This window comes from Grus americana, chromosome 3, assembly GCF_028858705.1.
Source record: "Grus americana isolate bGruAme1 chromosome 3, bGruAme1.mat, whole genome shotgun sequence".
Classification (NCBI taxonomy): Eukaryota; Metazoa; Chordata; class Aves; order Gruiformes; family Gruidae; genus Grus; species Grus americana.
The window spans coordinates 23,227,137-23,244,425 of record NC_072854.1 but is presented as its reverse complement, the minus strand read 5'-3'; the positions used below and the strand labels follow the sequence as shown (position 1 = coordinate 23,244,425).

Genomic DNA, 17,289 nt, shown 5'->3' with positions numbered 1-17,289 from the left:
TTATGTATGTGACACTTATCAGTTATGCCATAACTTCCAAATGAAAAAAGCTTAACAACATTTTTAGAGGGCTAGGAAAGGCCAATCCCTTACCATTGTACAATAGGGGTGGGAAATCCTTGTACAGTGAAGCAAAGGCTCACAGACATCTTTTCCCAGACAGTGTGAGATCTCAGGCGCACTAGAATTTCAGGAGCTCGACTTATACTTTCCTCAACAGCGTGCCTTTCCAGAGCCATATTTTCTTCTACCTATTAAACACAAGACAAGAAAAGGAGCATCTAGCACCAGACTCAAATGGAGTAGAAGATCTAACTTTCAATCCACAAAATTAAAAGATGCTAAGTCACTATTGGTATTTGAAACACAGGCCTAAATTTCAGTATATCTTATAATTCTGCTTGTATAGGAACAAAAAGGTTCAGCACTGTACCATCCTTTGTATAGCAAGTCTATCCAGATGTTCTCTGGCACGGTGCCTGGCTGTGTGAATCTCTTTTTCCAAAGCAGACAACTCACTGGCAAACCGGATCCTTTTCTCTTCACTTGCATGAGTCTTTTCTTCATGAGTCCTGTAAGACAATAAAAAATATGAGGTGAAAGCAACCAATACAAAGCTTTAAGATTGTCACTTATACACATTAGGCAACTGAGGGCTCTGAAACCACATCAGCAAGATGTAAAATCTAGTTTAGGAATTATTCTTAGAGTCTACCTGCCTATCCTAATGAGCATGTGAAATGAGTATGAATTTCCCTTCATTTTCTTTCCCCCTGTACGTGGTGCCATTGCTTCAGGTCTTGAAAGCCGGCATGGTCACGTTGATATGGTACCCTACAGTCTTAGTCCTCTGATAATCAAGATCAAGAACCTGCCTGGCTTCCCTCTGGCCCCTAATTTTCCTTCCCGTGGACACAAGCAGCCAGAGAAGTGAAGGCATGTTCTGGCATGCTGTAGCACCTGGGAAGCTCTGCTAGCTCCTTGGGCTGTATCAACTGACCTCACCTGAAAGATACAGACCAAAGAGTTCGTAAGGATTTGATGAACTGCTGCATGCAAAACAGCTGTACTTTGATGGGGTGACTGGGAAATATAATAGAAACTACCAGAAAAATACAAACTTTTGGGTAATTTGTGGGTTGTTCTCTGAAAATCTGACTCCATAGATTTTTCAGAAGTCCTAAAAAAAACCTGACTCAAATGTTTTTAGGATGAGTTAGCTCAAGTTCCTGCATGCATGCTGATTCAGTAAGCAGCCTATGCTACTCTGCCTTGCCAACAGGACAAAGGAAGGGAGCTGGATATCAGAAATTTCTAGCATGGTTGTCATTATACAACATGGCAAGACTCTCAAAGCATAACCCAACATGCCGTGAAGCAAATGAGAAGACTTGCATGAAATTCAGTGCACAGTAGATCAAGATATTATTTGTCTGGTATTTTAAAAATATTTCATCGTACCATTTCAATATACTTTAGATACCAGCCTTGTTTTGCCATGTATTTTTTTATATTGGTAACATTTAAGACAGTTTTTAAAAAAAATAAATTAGATTATACAAATTAGTTTTGTTTTCCTAAGACATTCTGTTTCCAGGATACATATTTAAAAACAATCCAAGTATCAGAACTCTACAGACGTATATTATTTTCACAACACATGTTCTACAAACAAGGCAGAAATTGTTCTTTTAGTGTAAATTCTCTTTGGTGCAGTCACTGTAGAGCATGGCAGAGTAGAAACAGTCAAATTCACTAACAGGAATATTGCTGTCAGCACGTTTACTATAGGACTTCATATCAAGGCTGTTACTGAGATGTGACAGTAAGCTTTCTTGGTATTAAGGAAAGGACTCAAAATGTTTAAATTGATCCAAACCAGAAATTCAGGAATAATTGAGTAGATCTGTTAAAAACAAGTTTTGGATCCCAGGCAGATTCTAATTTATTTTGGTTTTAAAGCTGTTTTCAAGGGTCAGAGTGGGGATCAGGGGAACAAGTCTGAGTTGAAACATGAGATTGAAAGTGACACTCAGTCATTTAGTATTCCAGCCAAAATAGATTAGTGAAGAAGGGTGACAGAGAAGCCTCCAGTCTTGTCAACTTTGAAAAGAGCCCTGGCAAAAAGGCCATACTAAACGGGACCAGAGCCACTACACAGGTCAGATGGGACCAACAGATCTTTACCTTTTCCTGGATTCTTGCATTGCTTCATGAGCCAAGGTGCGTGCCCTCCTGGCACAGAGTCTACACGTTGTTTTTCCCAAGCCAGATGATTCATAATAAGCAGCCTGTCTGGAAGCAGCCCTTCAAATATAAAAGACATTGTTATAACCCAGCAATTCTGATAAAACATGAACTCACAAAAGTCAAAGAAATTACTTTAAATGAGCTGAATACCATGACTGAGCACTGTTCAGTGAGAAACCTACTTTGCATTCCTCACTAACTGCACTAGGTGCTGATTCTCACTTGTCCTTCAAGGGCTTAATGCCCATCATCTGTCACTGGGGATCATTATGCATTTTATTTCATTCAGTTCTATTAAAGTTATACTTATCTCAGTCTCCAATCATTCAAGTGCTACAATAGCACTTCAGCGAACCACGAGGGTACCAGCCAGTCTAATATACAAATCACACAGAATCCCTATAACATTGCCTATTTCTAAATAATTCTGCCTTTCTATACTCCACATAACCTTCTGCATAAACTCTCCTCTTTCATAAGGAAAGCTGGACAAGGTAGACAGCTAGCTGGGCTAGATAGGCATCTTGATTACCAAGGAGGGAGGACAGTGATTCTTAAGCAACCAAGATTCAAAGCTCCAGGCTTTGAGATACAAAGAACGTGTATCTTGTGGCTAAAACTCTGAGATTTCACGAGAGGAGTTAAATCTTTATTTAATTTTTAAAAAGGAAATCAAATAACAAAATCTGTAATTAGGAACGGCCAGCTTCAGGAGAAGGAATATCCTCATATCATATGGAAGAATGGGTAGAAAACTGTTTCTACAATTTACAATAAATTCATGGCAATTTCTCCTAAGTCAGAGTTTCAATTGGAGCCTAAAAGGAAGAATTTCCAACTTGGAGGTAGTAAACAGGACAAATCCTGAGCTAAAATGTCTGTGCAGGTGAGTTGCAAGGTAGATAGAAAGTCTAGTTATGCTGGTGGGAGACTATAGACAAGGAGCATCCCAATGGAAGGAAGTGGAAACACTACCATTCCGAATAAATCACAATTTTAGGGGGCGGAGAGGGAAGCTAAGTATCTCGATTCTAAGACCTGATTACCCAAAATAGAAACCTCTCTATGCTCCTTCTGTGAAATACATGGCACTTACTTTCTTGCTGCATATTCCTCAAGTACATATCTTGTCTGAATGTTGCGATAGGACTGATCAAAGTGCTTGTGTCTCCTCTGGTAAAATGGCACCACTACTGATGACATACTTCAGTTTGTTAGAATCAGTAATTCCTGCAGACAGTGAAATCACATTTAGCCAGGTATTCCAGACACTTATGTTCTATATTTTTACATACATACACATATGTGTGTACATGTACATATGTATAAAATTCCATCAGTTTATGACAAATAGAGCCATCAATGATATACATGGGCACTTCAGGATGTATTTTGTCAGCCACACAGTAAGCCATGGAATCATAGATGATAAAGCTAGAAAAGAATTTGTCGGATCATTTTCTCCTTCTTTGCAGATGTCATTTAACATCTCCCTAGAAATTTCCAGGGGTCAAAATTTGACATCTTTTGGGGCATTTTTAGGCTTTTCAGCTCTCTGCTCTTCAAACCTTTTACTTTGTCCCTTGTTGCAATTTATGCTCACTGTTTCTTGTCCAATTCACCATGACAACAAAAATTAGACTGTATTCACCCACTTTTGCAGCAGTCTGTTGAAGATTTTGTTTGCATATCCTTTCAGTTCTCTTGTTTAAACTAAACAAAGATGGCTCATCCAGTCTTTTCTCATGAGTTATTTTTTCCAGCCCTCCAATCATTCTGGTTGCCCTCCTGTGGACTTTCTCCAAAGCATGGCATAGTTTGATCAGTATTTGGGTAGGAGGTTCTCAGGAATGTTCAGGGAGCTCCCAGAAGCAGCGTGGGTGCGAAGTGCACATTTACCACTGAGTTGGAGTTGAGCAATTTCCCAACCATGGCAATAAAAGAACCTGGAGGTGCCCACATCCCTTTAGGTTCATTAGAAATATGATGACCACTTCTTGCAAAAGTGGGGAATGTTGCCAGCCGTGTCCTGAGTAGGTGCCAGCTTGTGGAACTACAGTCTGCTGAATAAGTCCCATTTACAGTCTCGGCTGGATGTGAGGCTCTTTACTCCTGGGCCGCTTGTCCTAAATGGTGGTGGGGGATTCCAGGGGGCAACTGAACAGCCAGCGTAATCCCCAAGAGATGGCTGTACTTCAGTGACAAAGGAAGCAATTTCCTAATGCAAAGCCTATAAAGCAGCTTGGGCCAAATCCTGAAGTTTTCAATCAGACAAATTCCTGCAATAAGATACAATTTCCTCCTGGAAGGTAAGGGCAGGGCCCCTGTTGTATACTATCATGCGGGGCACAGCCTGTCAGCTGCACTCCAGAAGCTGGGGCACAGGCAGAAGCATGGCCTGGGACCCACCTCAGGGCTACCCATGGGAAGTGAAGAACACTAGCTCATCCAGGGGCCCTGTTAAGAGGGTGTCAGGGTCCTGGGGGCTGCAATGGACCTGACTGGCCCTGCTCAGCCTCCTCCAGAGCTCTCCCCACCCTGCCCATGGCCCAGGACCCCATTTGAGCCCCTGGGGCCATCAGCCCTGCCCCAGCAATGCTGCAGCAGGGTCGGTCTCCAGCTCCAGCTCCCCACAGCCCTGCCCTGCCTGGCCAAGGGTCCTGCCAAGAAGAACCTGCCCATGAGATGGAAGAAATCCTCAGACCCACCCCAAAAGTCTGCATTTGTCATGAAAAGTCCCATAAGTAGGCAGCCTCATGATGCATATAAAATGAAAACTAAAAGGTATTTGAATAGAAATCTTATAAACTCATTTAGATACAACATGAGCTCCTCTTACTTAATTTCAAAGGCACTGGTATTGACCAGTTTTAGGCTGTGTTCTGTTTGCTATCATCAAATACCTGGAGATATGTGCTTTGGGGACAAAAATGAACAATACTTGTTAAAATTCAATTAATAACTATTTCAGGAAAAAAGTTGTCTCTGGCAAAATGAGATCTAGTTAAAAAATGAAGAAATTTAGTCACTACTTCATTGTCAACTTTCAAATTGCATGTTATTTTTTTGGTTTCATTAATCTTTTTACTGTGTGACAAGTACATGCAATCAATGTACTTTAATAAAATATTGCCGAAAACAGGTTTTTAAATGTTTATTACTTATTCTGAAAGCAATGATGTTTTCTGTCACATAATGGAATTTTTATTAATATCTCATGTTTTGAAAAATCATTTTGCAAATCCCCATTTGAGAATGGGAAGCAATGATAAAGCTGTTGAAAATTTACAGATATTATCAAGACTTTTGCATGAATTTTTAAAGTATGACTTGTTAAAGTTTTTTCTAATTGTATTACTAGCCAAATTGTATGTGCAGAATAAATAATTTTCTACATTTCATTGCAGCAATTTGTTCTTGAAAAATGAGACCTAGATTTTTTATACAACACATTATATTTTTAGAAAGAAGAATGTAAGATGATTCAATGAAAGACTGCAATTCTTAGTTTAGCAAGTCACTTCCTTTTATGTGTGTGTTTGGAAATTTTGCCTGAACTATATAAAATGAAACCTAAATTAATTTTAAAAACCCCATGTCTTATAGCCTAAGAAATTGAACTTCTAAACATGATAAAATACATGCATGTACCATATTTCTAGCATATAATGTTTACCAACAAAAGGAAATGCTACTTATTGATTAAGTAGTATAATAGATTCCAGCTGTGTCTGATTGTTAGTTTCAGATATTCAAAACCTGAGTCAGATGCCCCCAAGTCACAATGTTTTCCCATCAGCTAGTTTTACTTTTCCAAGAAAAAGGTCTCCGCAGGAGAAGACAGTAGCTATTTTTAATAGCGATACATCTTATTAAAAAAAGTTATGAGATCTAAAGAGTTTTTACAATTTATCACCTGATAGCTTCATCTTCTGCAAAACCTATAGTTACCTTTTCAATCCTTTTTCAAGAGATATGAGAATGACAAATCACACATTCAGGAATGAGAGCTTTAGGCAAAATACCAGATACTGCAAGACAAGAATAAAATGGGCTTACAATATTACTATGAGACATTAAAGAAATATCATAGAAACATAGAATGGTTTGGGTTGGAAGGGACCTCAAAGACCACCTAGTTCCAACCCCCCTGCCATGGGCAGGGACACCCTCCACTGGACCAGGTTGCCCAAAGCCGCATCCAACCTGGCCCTGAACACTTCCAGGGATCCACAGCTTCTCTGGGCAACCTGTTCCAGTGCCTCACCACCCTCACAGTAAAGAATTTCTTTCTAACATCTAATCTAAATCTACCTTCTTTTAGCTTAAACCCATTACCCCTTGTCCTGTCACTACATGCCCTTGTAAACAGTCCCTCTCCAGCTTTCCTGCAGGCCCCTTTAGGTACAGGAAGGCTGCAATAAGATCTCCCTGGAGCCTTCTCTTCTCCAGGCTGAACAACCCCACCTCTCTCAGCCTGTCCTCACAGGAGAGGTGCTCCAGCCCTCTGATCAGCTTCATGGCCCTCCTCTGGACTCTCTCCAACAGCTCCATGTCTTTCTTGTACAGATATATTACCATGTTTCTAGAGAAATAAGAAATTGAACATGACCCAAGGTAGTACAGCATGATGCAGCACCTTGCAGAGATGCTAGCTTAGTTAGGTGCCCTCATGCAACACTGAACTGACATGGACCTATTAACTCTTCATACGACACATTGCCTTAGTTACATGAACACAGTTACACAGATCCACGAGCAGCCTTGGCTTCTCCTAGTTTTGGTACCTGTGCATGTCATTACGCTGTACCTGCAGACATCAACTACTGGTTTTCTTCCTGCTGTCTGTGTCACCATTGTGTATATGACATTTGACTTCCCGCTTAGCTCATACACTAACTGGACAGTTAATGGTATAATGTTCCCTCTTTTCTATTTTTAATTAGCCCTTTCACTTAAATAAAGGTGCAAAGGGCAAACCCATAGATTAAGCTGACTCAGCTGTTAAGTGCTACTCATGTTTACATGTGGCCCAGTTAAATAATTCTGTGAATTTATCAACATGCAATTCATGCGTTGCTATGTATATAACTCCCACTGAGATCTGACGTATAAGCGTTGCAGAGTAATGCCCATGTGTCTGGATGGATCACAGTCTGGTCATTTTCATTTTTGAAATAGGAGAAAACATCTTTGCCATTTACAGTTCAGCCTTTTCCACTGAATGTAAAACTTACATTTAATTAGCATATCTTCTTCTATTAATCAGCACCCAGGGTTTCTCAAAATTTGGGTTCGGATATTTTTCACATTTACCCAAACACTCTTGGAATAGAAACAAGTGTAGCCAACCACTCACAGCCTCCATACAAGCAATTAACTGAGCTTGTTAGCAGCCAAACTCATTTTGCCTTCTGTTAACACAGAGGGGAGCTACCTGGCAACAATTCCAAATGTAATAATCATCATCAGTTAATTACAATGATGCTTGCAGAGTATGTATTTAATACTTAACAGCGCTGCAAAGACAAGTATCTGAAGAGCAACATCACAGCCCCTCTGTAAAACCAGCTTCAGCAGAGTCTACAGAGCATGTACGGTATCTTGAGTTCATGATAAGTGTCTGTTGTCTACCCAGGAGCAATGTGGTGACTGTTTTCCCAGTTTTCCACTGATACACATTTATGTGAGATGTTTGAAATATATGCTAATATTTAGTCAACCTACCACTAACAGAATTAGATAATACAATACGCAGAGGACAGCCTAGCCCCACTGAAGTTATGGATTTAGGTGAACCAAGAGTTTATAACTGGCAGTGGCTGGAGAACTAATTATAATGGCATGTCAATTAGTGGAACTCACCCACCCAACAGCAAGATGCAGGCAGTGGTCTGGCAGAGGCATTGGGGAAAGAAAAACATTTTCCAATGGGAAATTGAAAATTCAACAAAACATGCAGAAATAGGTCAAGAGAAAGACAAAATAATTTCCTGGATAATTGTAACAAATTAAAAAGCAAATCTCAAGTTTTATTCACCAAGTGCTACTGGTATGTGCTGCAAGAGTTACAGAGAACTTGCTGAAATATATGGCCCATGTGTCAAAAACAACCCTTGAACTTCATCCATGCAGATCCTATTAACTTCCCTGGATTTCAAGAAAAAGACCTTAGTTACAGGACAAGATGGTCCTAAAACACTTAATGTCTCATCTGACCTTTAATTCTTTGGTGGAACACAGCACGATTGTTGTTGCTGCTGTTATTATTATTACTATTGTTATTACTATTCCTGTTTATTTCTATGACTGTAAATGCTGCAGACATCAGCAGGACCTAAACTGTACAAATCTATGTTCTGTATGAACCACTCAGAAGGCTATTAAACCCAAACAAAAATATTAAGTCAGCCAAAATGTCCTTAAGGATTAATGCTATAAACCAGAAATTAATTAGACTGTTCAAATCTGTCTACACAAATATACATTTTTGTATGCTTAGTAGCACATATATAACAATTTATATTTGGTCATGAATAAAAGGCAAAGTTCCTAGGCAGGCCAGGATATGCATAGTTTCATGCCATAGTAATACTGATCTGAATAGAAAGCAATCATCTAGAACCACGTGACAAGGGGCCACGTTCCTGAGCAGAGAAGCCAAGGGTCTGATATAGACATTGTTAGTTTGATAAGTGAGTTAATTTAAGATTTAAAGGACAGGCAGTAAATTCTAACATGATCATTGACACAGCCTCAGAGAGCAGGCACACCACCAAATAAATTGATGGATGGGATTGACAAATGCCATGGGAAGGAGAACATGGTTGTGCTCACCATAGATAGACAACTTGCATTCCTAGACTCAGGAGGCTCCCGTCATGAGCGATGCACTATACAGCATGTACTTTCTCTGCCTGACGTGTCAATGCTATACCATGCAACATGCACTTTCTTTGCTCATCTCTGTCCTTGTCCATCTGCAGAAGTGCCAAAAATGATTTGCAGGTGCTTGCCTGCCCTCACATAGCCTGTCCTCCTCATTCTGGCTAAAAGATCAGTACATCCTGCTCCTACACACATATCCTCATTGTTGATCTTCCTCTGTATTTCATCTTTCTTAAATATCTTTGACTATTTGTATTGACTTGAGGGTTTGTCCTGTTTCTCCCATGAAGGAGGCACTGTTTCCTCTACCTGTCTGTAGTTCTTCTTGTTGTTCTCCATATCGTTCAAAGTTAAGTGTTTTTAGGAAGTCCTGTTTTGCCAGCTTATATTTCCATGGTACTTTAAAGCCCATGATATTTAGATGATAAAATATATTTAATTCCATACCACCTATATTCCATAATGAAAGATAAAAGAAACAAACAAACAAACAAACCCCACCACCTTCTAATCATCACTTGCTTCTAATGACCAGTTTAAAGAATTACCATATGTCCTCAGAAAACATGTGGTCCTTTCCAGATGGTTATATCAATCCTGTAGAAATTGCAGTAGATAATAAAGTAAGAACATTTTCCCCCAGGAAACTTACTTTGGTGGGAATCTTGAAAAACCAGCATGAATCATTATGCAGCTTATAGTCACTGCACTCTAAACCTGAATGGGATGTAGAGGGTCTGGTAACGTCTTCCTCATTTTGGTAATAAATTTTTAAAATGCTAATACATCTCTCCAATCTTTTATCTCTCTGTGCGTATGTGTATTTAGATCTTACACAGAACATTATGTTCTGTGTATGAAAAAGCATGAACTTAGAAAACCACACAATCTACTGCCATTTTAAGATGCTTCTGTCTTTCCTATTGAAGAGGTTTTTTCCTTCTGCATAATAAGAATTCAATTTTAACTTTTTTGGCAACAGAATACAAATGCTTCTGAAATTAAAAAAGCATATAAAATTCCCATTTGCTTAAACCCTATGGAATTCCAGACATTGCCCAACAAGCTTTGACATTCCTTTTATTTTCTGATGTCCTTAGCTACATCATAGCTGGTCTTGTTTTACTGATCGTACCTCCTTTGTATGGGAATAGTACTATTCTAGTTTTACAAGTCAGTTTTCAGCAGAAATCTTGTGGACAATAAGTTCAATCTGGTTCAAATCATCCCTAGAACTACATGCATTACTTTTCTCATTAACCTAAAAATGGAGTTCTCTCATCAATTTCTATTCATCTGAATATCCAGCAAAGCAACATTTTCAAGCAGCTGATGATATAGGCCATCACAGATTTGTCTGTCCTTTATTAATAATTTCATATATTTTGAATGAGTAGACTTCTAACATTTCACTACATCAAGTGATTCTGCTTGCAAAGACGTACAGGTAGATTAAGCAGTTTAATGCAATCATTTAGCTATAGCACATGTATGATTAGTTAGAATGCACATTTTTACCTTGTCCCTGAATTATTTGCTTCACCTTCTAGCCATAACAGCTAGCGTGGAGACAATTTGGAATATACCATGGGTGGTCGTGGTCATAGCCACAACCCTTGATGGAGTTAACCACCAGCATTGCCCTGTGGCAAGTACATAGAAGGCAGAGCCATGGGTACCCTTCCCTCCAGCAAGGTCATTGTTGTGGAGGGGACCACCAGTTCCCGCACTGTTGTGAGGCTAAAAAAATGTAATTTTGGCTTTTCTATGACTCTCGTGATGGAAGGGAGTAGAAGCCTCCAATCTGACTTATCTTGCCATATCCCTAAGTTAAGCAGTATATAGCCCAGAGAGGGTACTTATGTAGATGCTTTCTTATGAATTCATGATCTTACATGACTGAGAATTAAATGAGGCTGAATTTGTCCACATTGACTTGAAACTTTGTCATCCTAACATTCCAAATGCACAAAGAGTTGCAACATGTTCCGATAAAGTTTTAAGATTTCCCTTCACTTGGCAAGTGTACTACATCCCTTCAACTGGACAGCAAGGAATGCGAGACAGTGAGATGCTGAAAGTCAGTCACTTTCCATCATCCCAACCTTCATTATCCTTCATTACAATACTTTCATTGGCTCACAGGTATTATCAACACACAGGCTTAGTTTCAAGAGCATGAACATGATTTCCCAATACTCTATCAGTGGTATTTAGCTGGAATTTTCATGCGGCACAGAACACATCACATAGCCCAGAGCAACGCAGACACCAGAAATGTGGCTTCTGAAGATGTACTTGAAAGTGTGGTAGACAAAAAATAAAAGCAGAATTTTTTGTCCTAGCTACATCCTATTCTTTAGCATGCCAAACAATTCTGCCAGCTACTATAGGATTTTACACTGAATTATTTACGCACATACTTCAGCTAAATCATGTTTTGTCTCTTTATACAGTATAAACATGCAAGAAAGTGGCATTGCCAACATATGTCCAATTGGAGAAACACATATACTAATAGAACTATGGATAGGTATAATGTAGTTTTTCATAAGCAGAGAGAAACAAAGGAAATGTAATACGCAATAAAATCAAACTGACTGCACAGAATAAAACAATTCTACTTTTATTTTTTGTCTGTTCATAAATCAGTCTGTGTCCTGCTTATTGCTTGTTTTCCCTGAGAAAGGTAATTTACTTTTTACAGAAAAGCACCCAACATCCTCCCACAATCACTCCCATTTATTCTGAATAAGCAAAACCTAGAGGAAAAATGGACTTACCAAGGGATATAGAAAAATTGCAAAGCAGAGAGGAAGACCAGCCTTTCCCGGCTTAGTAAACTCTGACTGAGGAAAACAAAAATAATTCCCCTCTCTAAAGGCTACTGCCCCTTCACTCCCATTTAAGGGCAGATGCAATGCTATATTTAGAACTAACCAAGTGAGTCTCCCAAAACTGATGTCAGCCTAATAGGCAATAATGGTGTGACATAAAGGTAGAAGAAAACACCTACCCCATATGCAGTTTTATACTGTCTTTTAATACAAGATAGACCTCATTCTTAAAAAAAAAAGCTTATGTTTTCTTAAAAGTGGGGTTTCTTTTCCCAGCATCAAGAAGCACATGGGAAACAGTTTAATGTCAGAAAAGAGTTTAAACTTTTTATATAGAAATTATTGAAGCTTTAAAATAATCAGTAACTTAGAAGACCAGTGAGGGGACATAAAGTCCAGAATTATACTAGTCGAAACGTGAGATCCCCTTGGTGCCTCAGGCTGTAAAATGAGCCTCCCCGTTGCCTCCTTAAGAGCTGCCTGGATTTGACAACATGGCTGCAATATGCGAAGGCATAGCAACTATATAAATAGCCTATTAACACAGATTTAAAGAAAGTCTAGTTCCTACCCACTATTTCCATCTCCATAATGTCACCAGTCAACCTGAGAGAGATTTCTCTGTGTCTTGTAGGTAAAGTAGGACGAATTAATATGCATAAAGGCATATACAGGCAGAGGAAAAAACACAGCCAAAGCACTCGACTCTGTGAGACCCTGATGGCCCCTGATTACTACCAACTAAAATGGAAGTTTGGTGCCTATAGGGCTCCTAGATTTCTATCCAGAAGCTCCAAGGTATCGCTGTGGTGGCTCTGACATTTCCAGACGCGATGGGGTAGCAGCATTTGCTCTGCAGAGGTGGTGGGCACGGGCTCAGTCACTCTGCCCCATGGGAGGGGAGGGAAGGGCTCTGACAAGGCTTTGTGACAAGTGTGGAGAAATGATCACATTCCTCTTATTCTGCCTGGAAATAAGAACAACATGTCTGGGAAAACCTGGCTATATGACAAACCTAATCAAACCTCATGACTTGGCCCATAATGACGCAAATATCCAGTGAGTCAGCAACATACAGTAAGTAGGAAATTCGTTGATATTCAAAGTACTTGAAAACAAAAAGATCTGTTTTCAATTTACTTATATATGAATGAAGTCAAGACAAAAGTCACTAAGTGACAATTAAGATCTTTCAGTGCTGGGTACGAGAAATTTTGATGGATGAACAATGCTCTTTGATGTCATACTTTCTTCTTATGCAAACATGTATGGGAAGCAGAGCAATATGTGGAAAAGCCCTTAAACAAGTGATTCTTATTGCATCTGCAGTATTCATCCAATTTTCCTAAGTAGCTCTGGTAAGGATCTTTCCCAGTTTCTTATAATCTAGGACTACCATTTGCTTGACACAGACTTTTCCCTTCCTTCCATCGATCTTAAATTATAACTCAGTCTGACAGAATTAGATCTACAGAGACAGACACAGTGGAACGAGTGCATATGCACTGAGCATAGACGTTGCTTCAGAAGCAGCTGTCAAAGTAATTAGCATGTAATAATCCAGAGCAAACCCACTTTACTTACACAGCTCCCTCTCTTCTCTCCTACTGCATTTTCCTGTGGGACGTAAGAGGTCGGTTTTCAGGAAAACTATAAAGTTCTCATTACACTGTCTGCTTTTAATTTCTTGTTCTATATTTATTATCTTTAAAGAAATGTAGGAATGTACAGCCTGCTCTGTCTGCCTTTACACTTGAGCTCTCTTCTATTTTAAGTTCTTTCTTCAGGGTGTGTGGTTGGATGTCAAAAATGTGAAAGTCCATCCTGAGGGCTGTAAGGAACATGCCATAGGCAAGAACAAGGCATGCAGTGGGGCCAGTCCCAGTTTGTCTCCAGGTAAGTCAATAAATAAATTCTCCTTCTCTTCACAGATATTCACAAAATAGGACATAAGAGAAACACTGCAATATTGTGTTACTTGATGGTGTTGAAATTTAGGCAGCAGAGCACCAAAAATTATCCAGAATTCTATTTGTAAAATAGTTTACATTGCATTCTCAAACTTCCTCCCTCACACTGAAGGCGTCTTCCCCTGATTCCTCCACTTCCCAAATAGAAGTTCTTCCCTAAGAGGTGTTTTTTTAAAGCAGAGATTTAGCAGGGTATCAAAAGGATTATTCAAGCACTTAAAACTGAGCATGTGCTAAAATCCTTTCATGAATGTGGTATTTTGGAATTACCTCTTTATCTTATAGCAGTCCCTTGATGTGGGTTGTTTAATTGATACAGGTTTAAGTAATGGCTCAACTACTCCCATAAAGGGGAAGATGAAGACCTGATATGAAGCTCAGAAAAAAGATGCATTAGCTTTTTAGTTACTGGAGAAAACATCAAAACTGTAATGAAATGAAATGTAATGATGTTAGAAGAGTTATGGTTTTAGCCTGTAAGGGTGCCTTAATAGTGGCTTTGTGCTTTTAGCTTTCTCCAGTTCCAAGAAAACCTAATATATCTTTGTATGGCAACTTCTGAAGTCTGACTTTATTAATGTTAGCTTTTGATTTCTTCAAATGCTTGTAGCGTATTTATAGTTTCATATAAATTAAAAGATTGGTAACTAGCAATGAAGTTCCTCATCTCTGCAGCAGTCCTAATTATTTGCAAAGCCCTGTGGTAAGCTTTCTGAAGCCATGCTAGAAACATGGATACTGTGCACTGGCGATCACAGAGCAGTCTCTTGGATTTCCTTCACAGCTATCCAGGTCCTAGCATCTCCCTTGGCATTGCAATGAAAGACAAAATAACGCATGTAAATTCAACCATATGAAAAATAAATTGTGCTCTTTCCTCAGTTACTGCCTGTGGTCAGAAGCTCAGGATCATCAAGTATGGGGTCCATATACGTACCAAATAGAATGTGCCTTATTCAAGAGAGAATACCACCACCTGAAAGACTTAATTAAAAAAATGTTTTGGAGGCAGTGCACCTGCTTATGATGATTAGCTAACAAGGGAGCAGCAACAGATGCACTTGACTGTTGACAGCACTATAAACGTGTTCACACAGCTGAGCACAAACCCTCAAGGGAAAACACACCTGACTGCCTCTTTCAGGTGGGAAGAGAAAACCCCATCCTGGCTCCTAAGATTCTTGAATCTCTCTACCTCCTGCTTTCTGCTTATTTTCACTTTTCTTGATGCAGTTTCTCTTCCTCTACTGGAACCTTTTTTTTCTTTTTCAGCCCCCAACCTGCAAGTATTTTAAGGCTGGCTACATGCAGCTGCACACTGCTGAAAGCTAAAACTACCCCTCCCAGAAATGAGGATAGGCTGTGTGGAGAGGAGACCATGAGAGAGCCAAGACATTCGGAGGAGGAAAAGAAGGAGGCACATGTAACCAAGGAAAGGCTGTGCAGCTCCCTGGAGAGGGGACAATGGCAGCTACAAAAAGACACGTGCTACAAGCTGTTTTAAACAGCCAGACAAGGATTTTCAACTGGCAATTCAACAGATCTAGACTTAACTGCATCCAGTAAATTGGGCACTTCTATTGTGAGCCTTTGAACAAATACTAAAATACCTGAATATACAAAATGCTGGTATTTTTTTCCCTGTAACATAGGATAAAGTGAATCTCTTAGTAAGTATCCTTATTTATACCTAAGATGACAAACGTGCCGCTGAGTTACAGTGAGTCAATCATTTATAGGATATTTAAGCGGTAATGTGTCACACTGCTGTCCAAGGACCTGCTCTGGAGCACATCAGAGTCAGTGGTAAAGTTTTACTGACTCAGGAAAGCTCTGATTCATATCCTTCTTGATTTAATGCCTCTTTAAAAAGTTGACAGAGGGTTAGCTCAACCACAAACAGAAAATACAGGGTTGCCTGGTGCAACAGAATGTTTCAACTACTTATTTTGTGAGTTACTGCAAGTGGCAACAAGAGTATATTTTCCATTGCTTTGGACAGCATAAAATACTCTAGAGCTGGTAGCGGGATGACAGGGATACATTAAAATTGGGGCTTCAGCCAGTGGGATTGCTTAGCTAAATATGTTTTGCTAAATTTTAGGGTGAGCCAAGAAAATTACAGTTTCTCTCCAGTGACGTGAAGTTACAGCTCAGATTTCAAATGTTGTTGGTTTTTTTAATTTAATCAAATCTTTTGGAAGTGTTTCTGATAAAGCTTAATGAAAACAACAGCTCTTACTGCAGTTTACTAACTGTAGTTAGTTAGACAAACCATACCACAGGAGTGTATGAACTCAATGGCAGCTCTTCATTTACCAATACAGTTAGATCTAATTTTCAACCAAGTGCAAAGAGAAGGGCCATAATGATTTTTGTCTTACCCTGTTATATTTATTCAAGTGTCACAAAATATGCTCTGCAGAGATCTGCTGCAGCAACAGTCATCTCTGTTAACTAATCTCAACGTCAGCAACAACAGATGAAATGTAGACACAACCACAGGTTGTAAGAGGGCAGAGACAGGAACAAGTTACATGCAGTCATGTGGCCCAGAGGCTTCACCACGCAGGGGAGCGCAGGTGAGGCAGCTACAGTCCCAAACCCACCACTGGGTAGCACCGTGCAAAGTTTATTTTAATGCCTTCAGTCTTTAGTAGCTGCCAGCTGCGGGGGTTACTGCTACGCTAACAGCACCTACATACCGGGCTCACACCAGAGAGAAGCACAGACAGCCCAGCCACACAGTCACAGAATGGTTGAGGTTGGAAGGGACATCTGAAGGTCATCTTGTCCAGCCCACCTGCTCAAGCAGGGCCACCTAGAGCCAGTTATCCAGAACCATGTCTAGATGGCTTTTAAATATCTCCTAGGATGGAGGCCACACAACCTCTCTGGGTAACCTGTGCCAGTGCTTGTCACCCTCACAGTAAAAAAGGGTTTCCTGATATTCAGAACCTCCTGTGTTTCAGTCTATGTCCAACACCTCTGGTCCTGTCCGCTCCTCTTCTTGGCGGGGACTGAAGGTCACTAGTGCAGACACACACACAACTCTCTCCAGGTTCACAAGCACACACACATTTGCTGTCTGGTCCCCTACTCTCTTTCTGGTCCAGGTCGTGCACACACTCATACGCTCATCTCACAGGCACCCCACACCCTCGGGTGCCCCCCCGATACCTACATGTAGGTATGCAGGTGTGCCTACACCCCCAGTCTGACTCCAGTAGCTGGCACCCAGCCCACCCATGCCAGTGCCCCCAGCAGCTGCCACTCAGTCCATGCAGCTCTCACATAGGGCGGGGGGCGAGATCACAGAGAGAGACAGTTCAGAAAGAATTTAA

At 40.1% G+C, this 17,289-nt stretch overlaps 1 protein-coding gene across 5 annotated transcripts in view; it reads right to left on the bottom strand.

Annotated features, from left to right (window-relative positions):
- The window catches only part of MYOM2 (myomesin 2), an 85,472-nt gene extending 73,452 nt beyond the window's left edge, over nt 1–12,020 (bottom strand). For all 5 annotated transcript variants that reach the window (XM_054820650.1, XM_054820651.1, XM_054820653.1 and 2 more), the window contains exons 1-5: nt 11,922–12,020; nt 3,347–3,480; nt 2,188–2,307; nt 434–572; nt 94–251 (exon numbers count right to left, since the gene is read on the bottom strand). In XM_054820650.1, the coding sequence (XP_054676625.1) occupies nt 94–251; nt 434–572; nt 2,188–2,307; nt 3,347–3,453 (524 nt within the window). In that variant the 5' untranslated portion in view covers nt 3,454–3,480; nt 11,922–12,020. The remainder of the gene's footprint in view (nt 1–93; nt 252–433; nt 573–2,187; nt 2,308–3,346; nt 3,481–11,921) is intronic.
- Nucleotides 12,021–17,289: the final 5,269 nt, after the last annotated feature.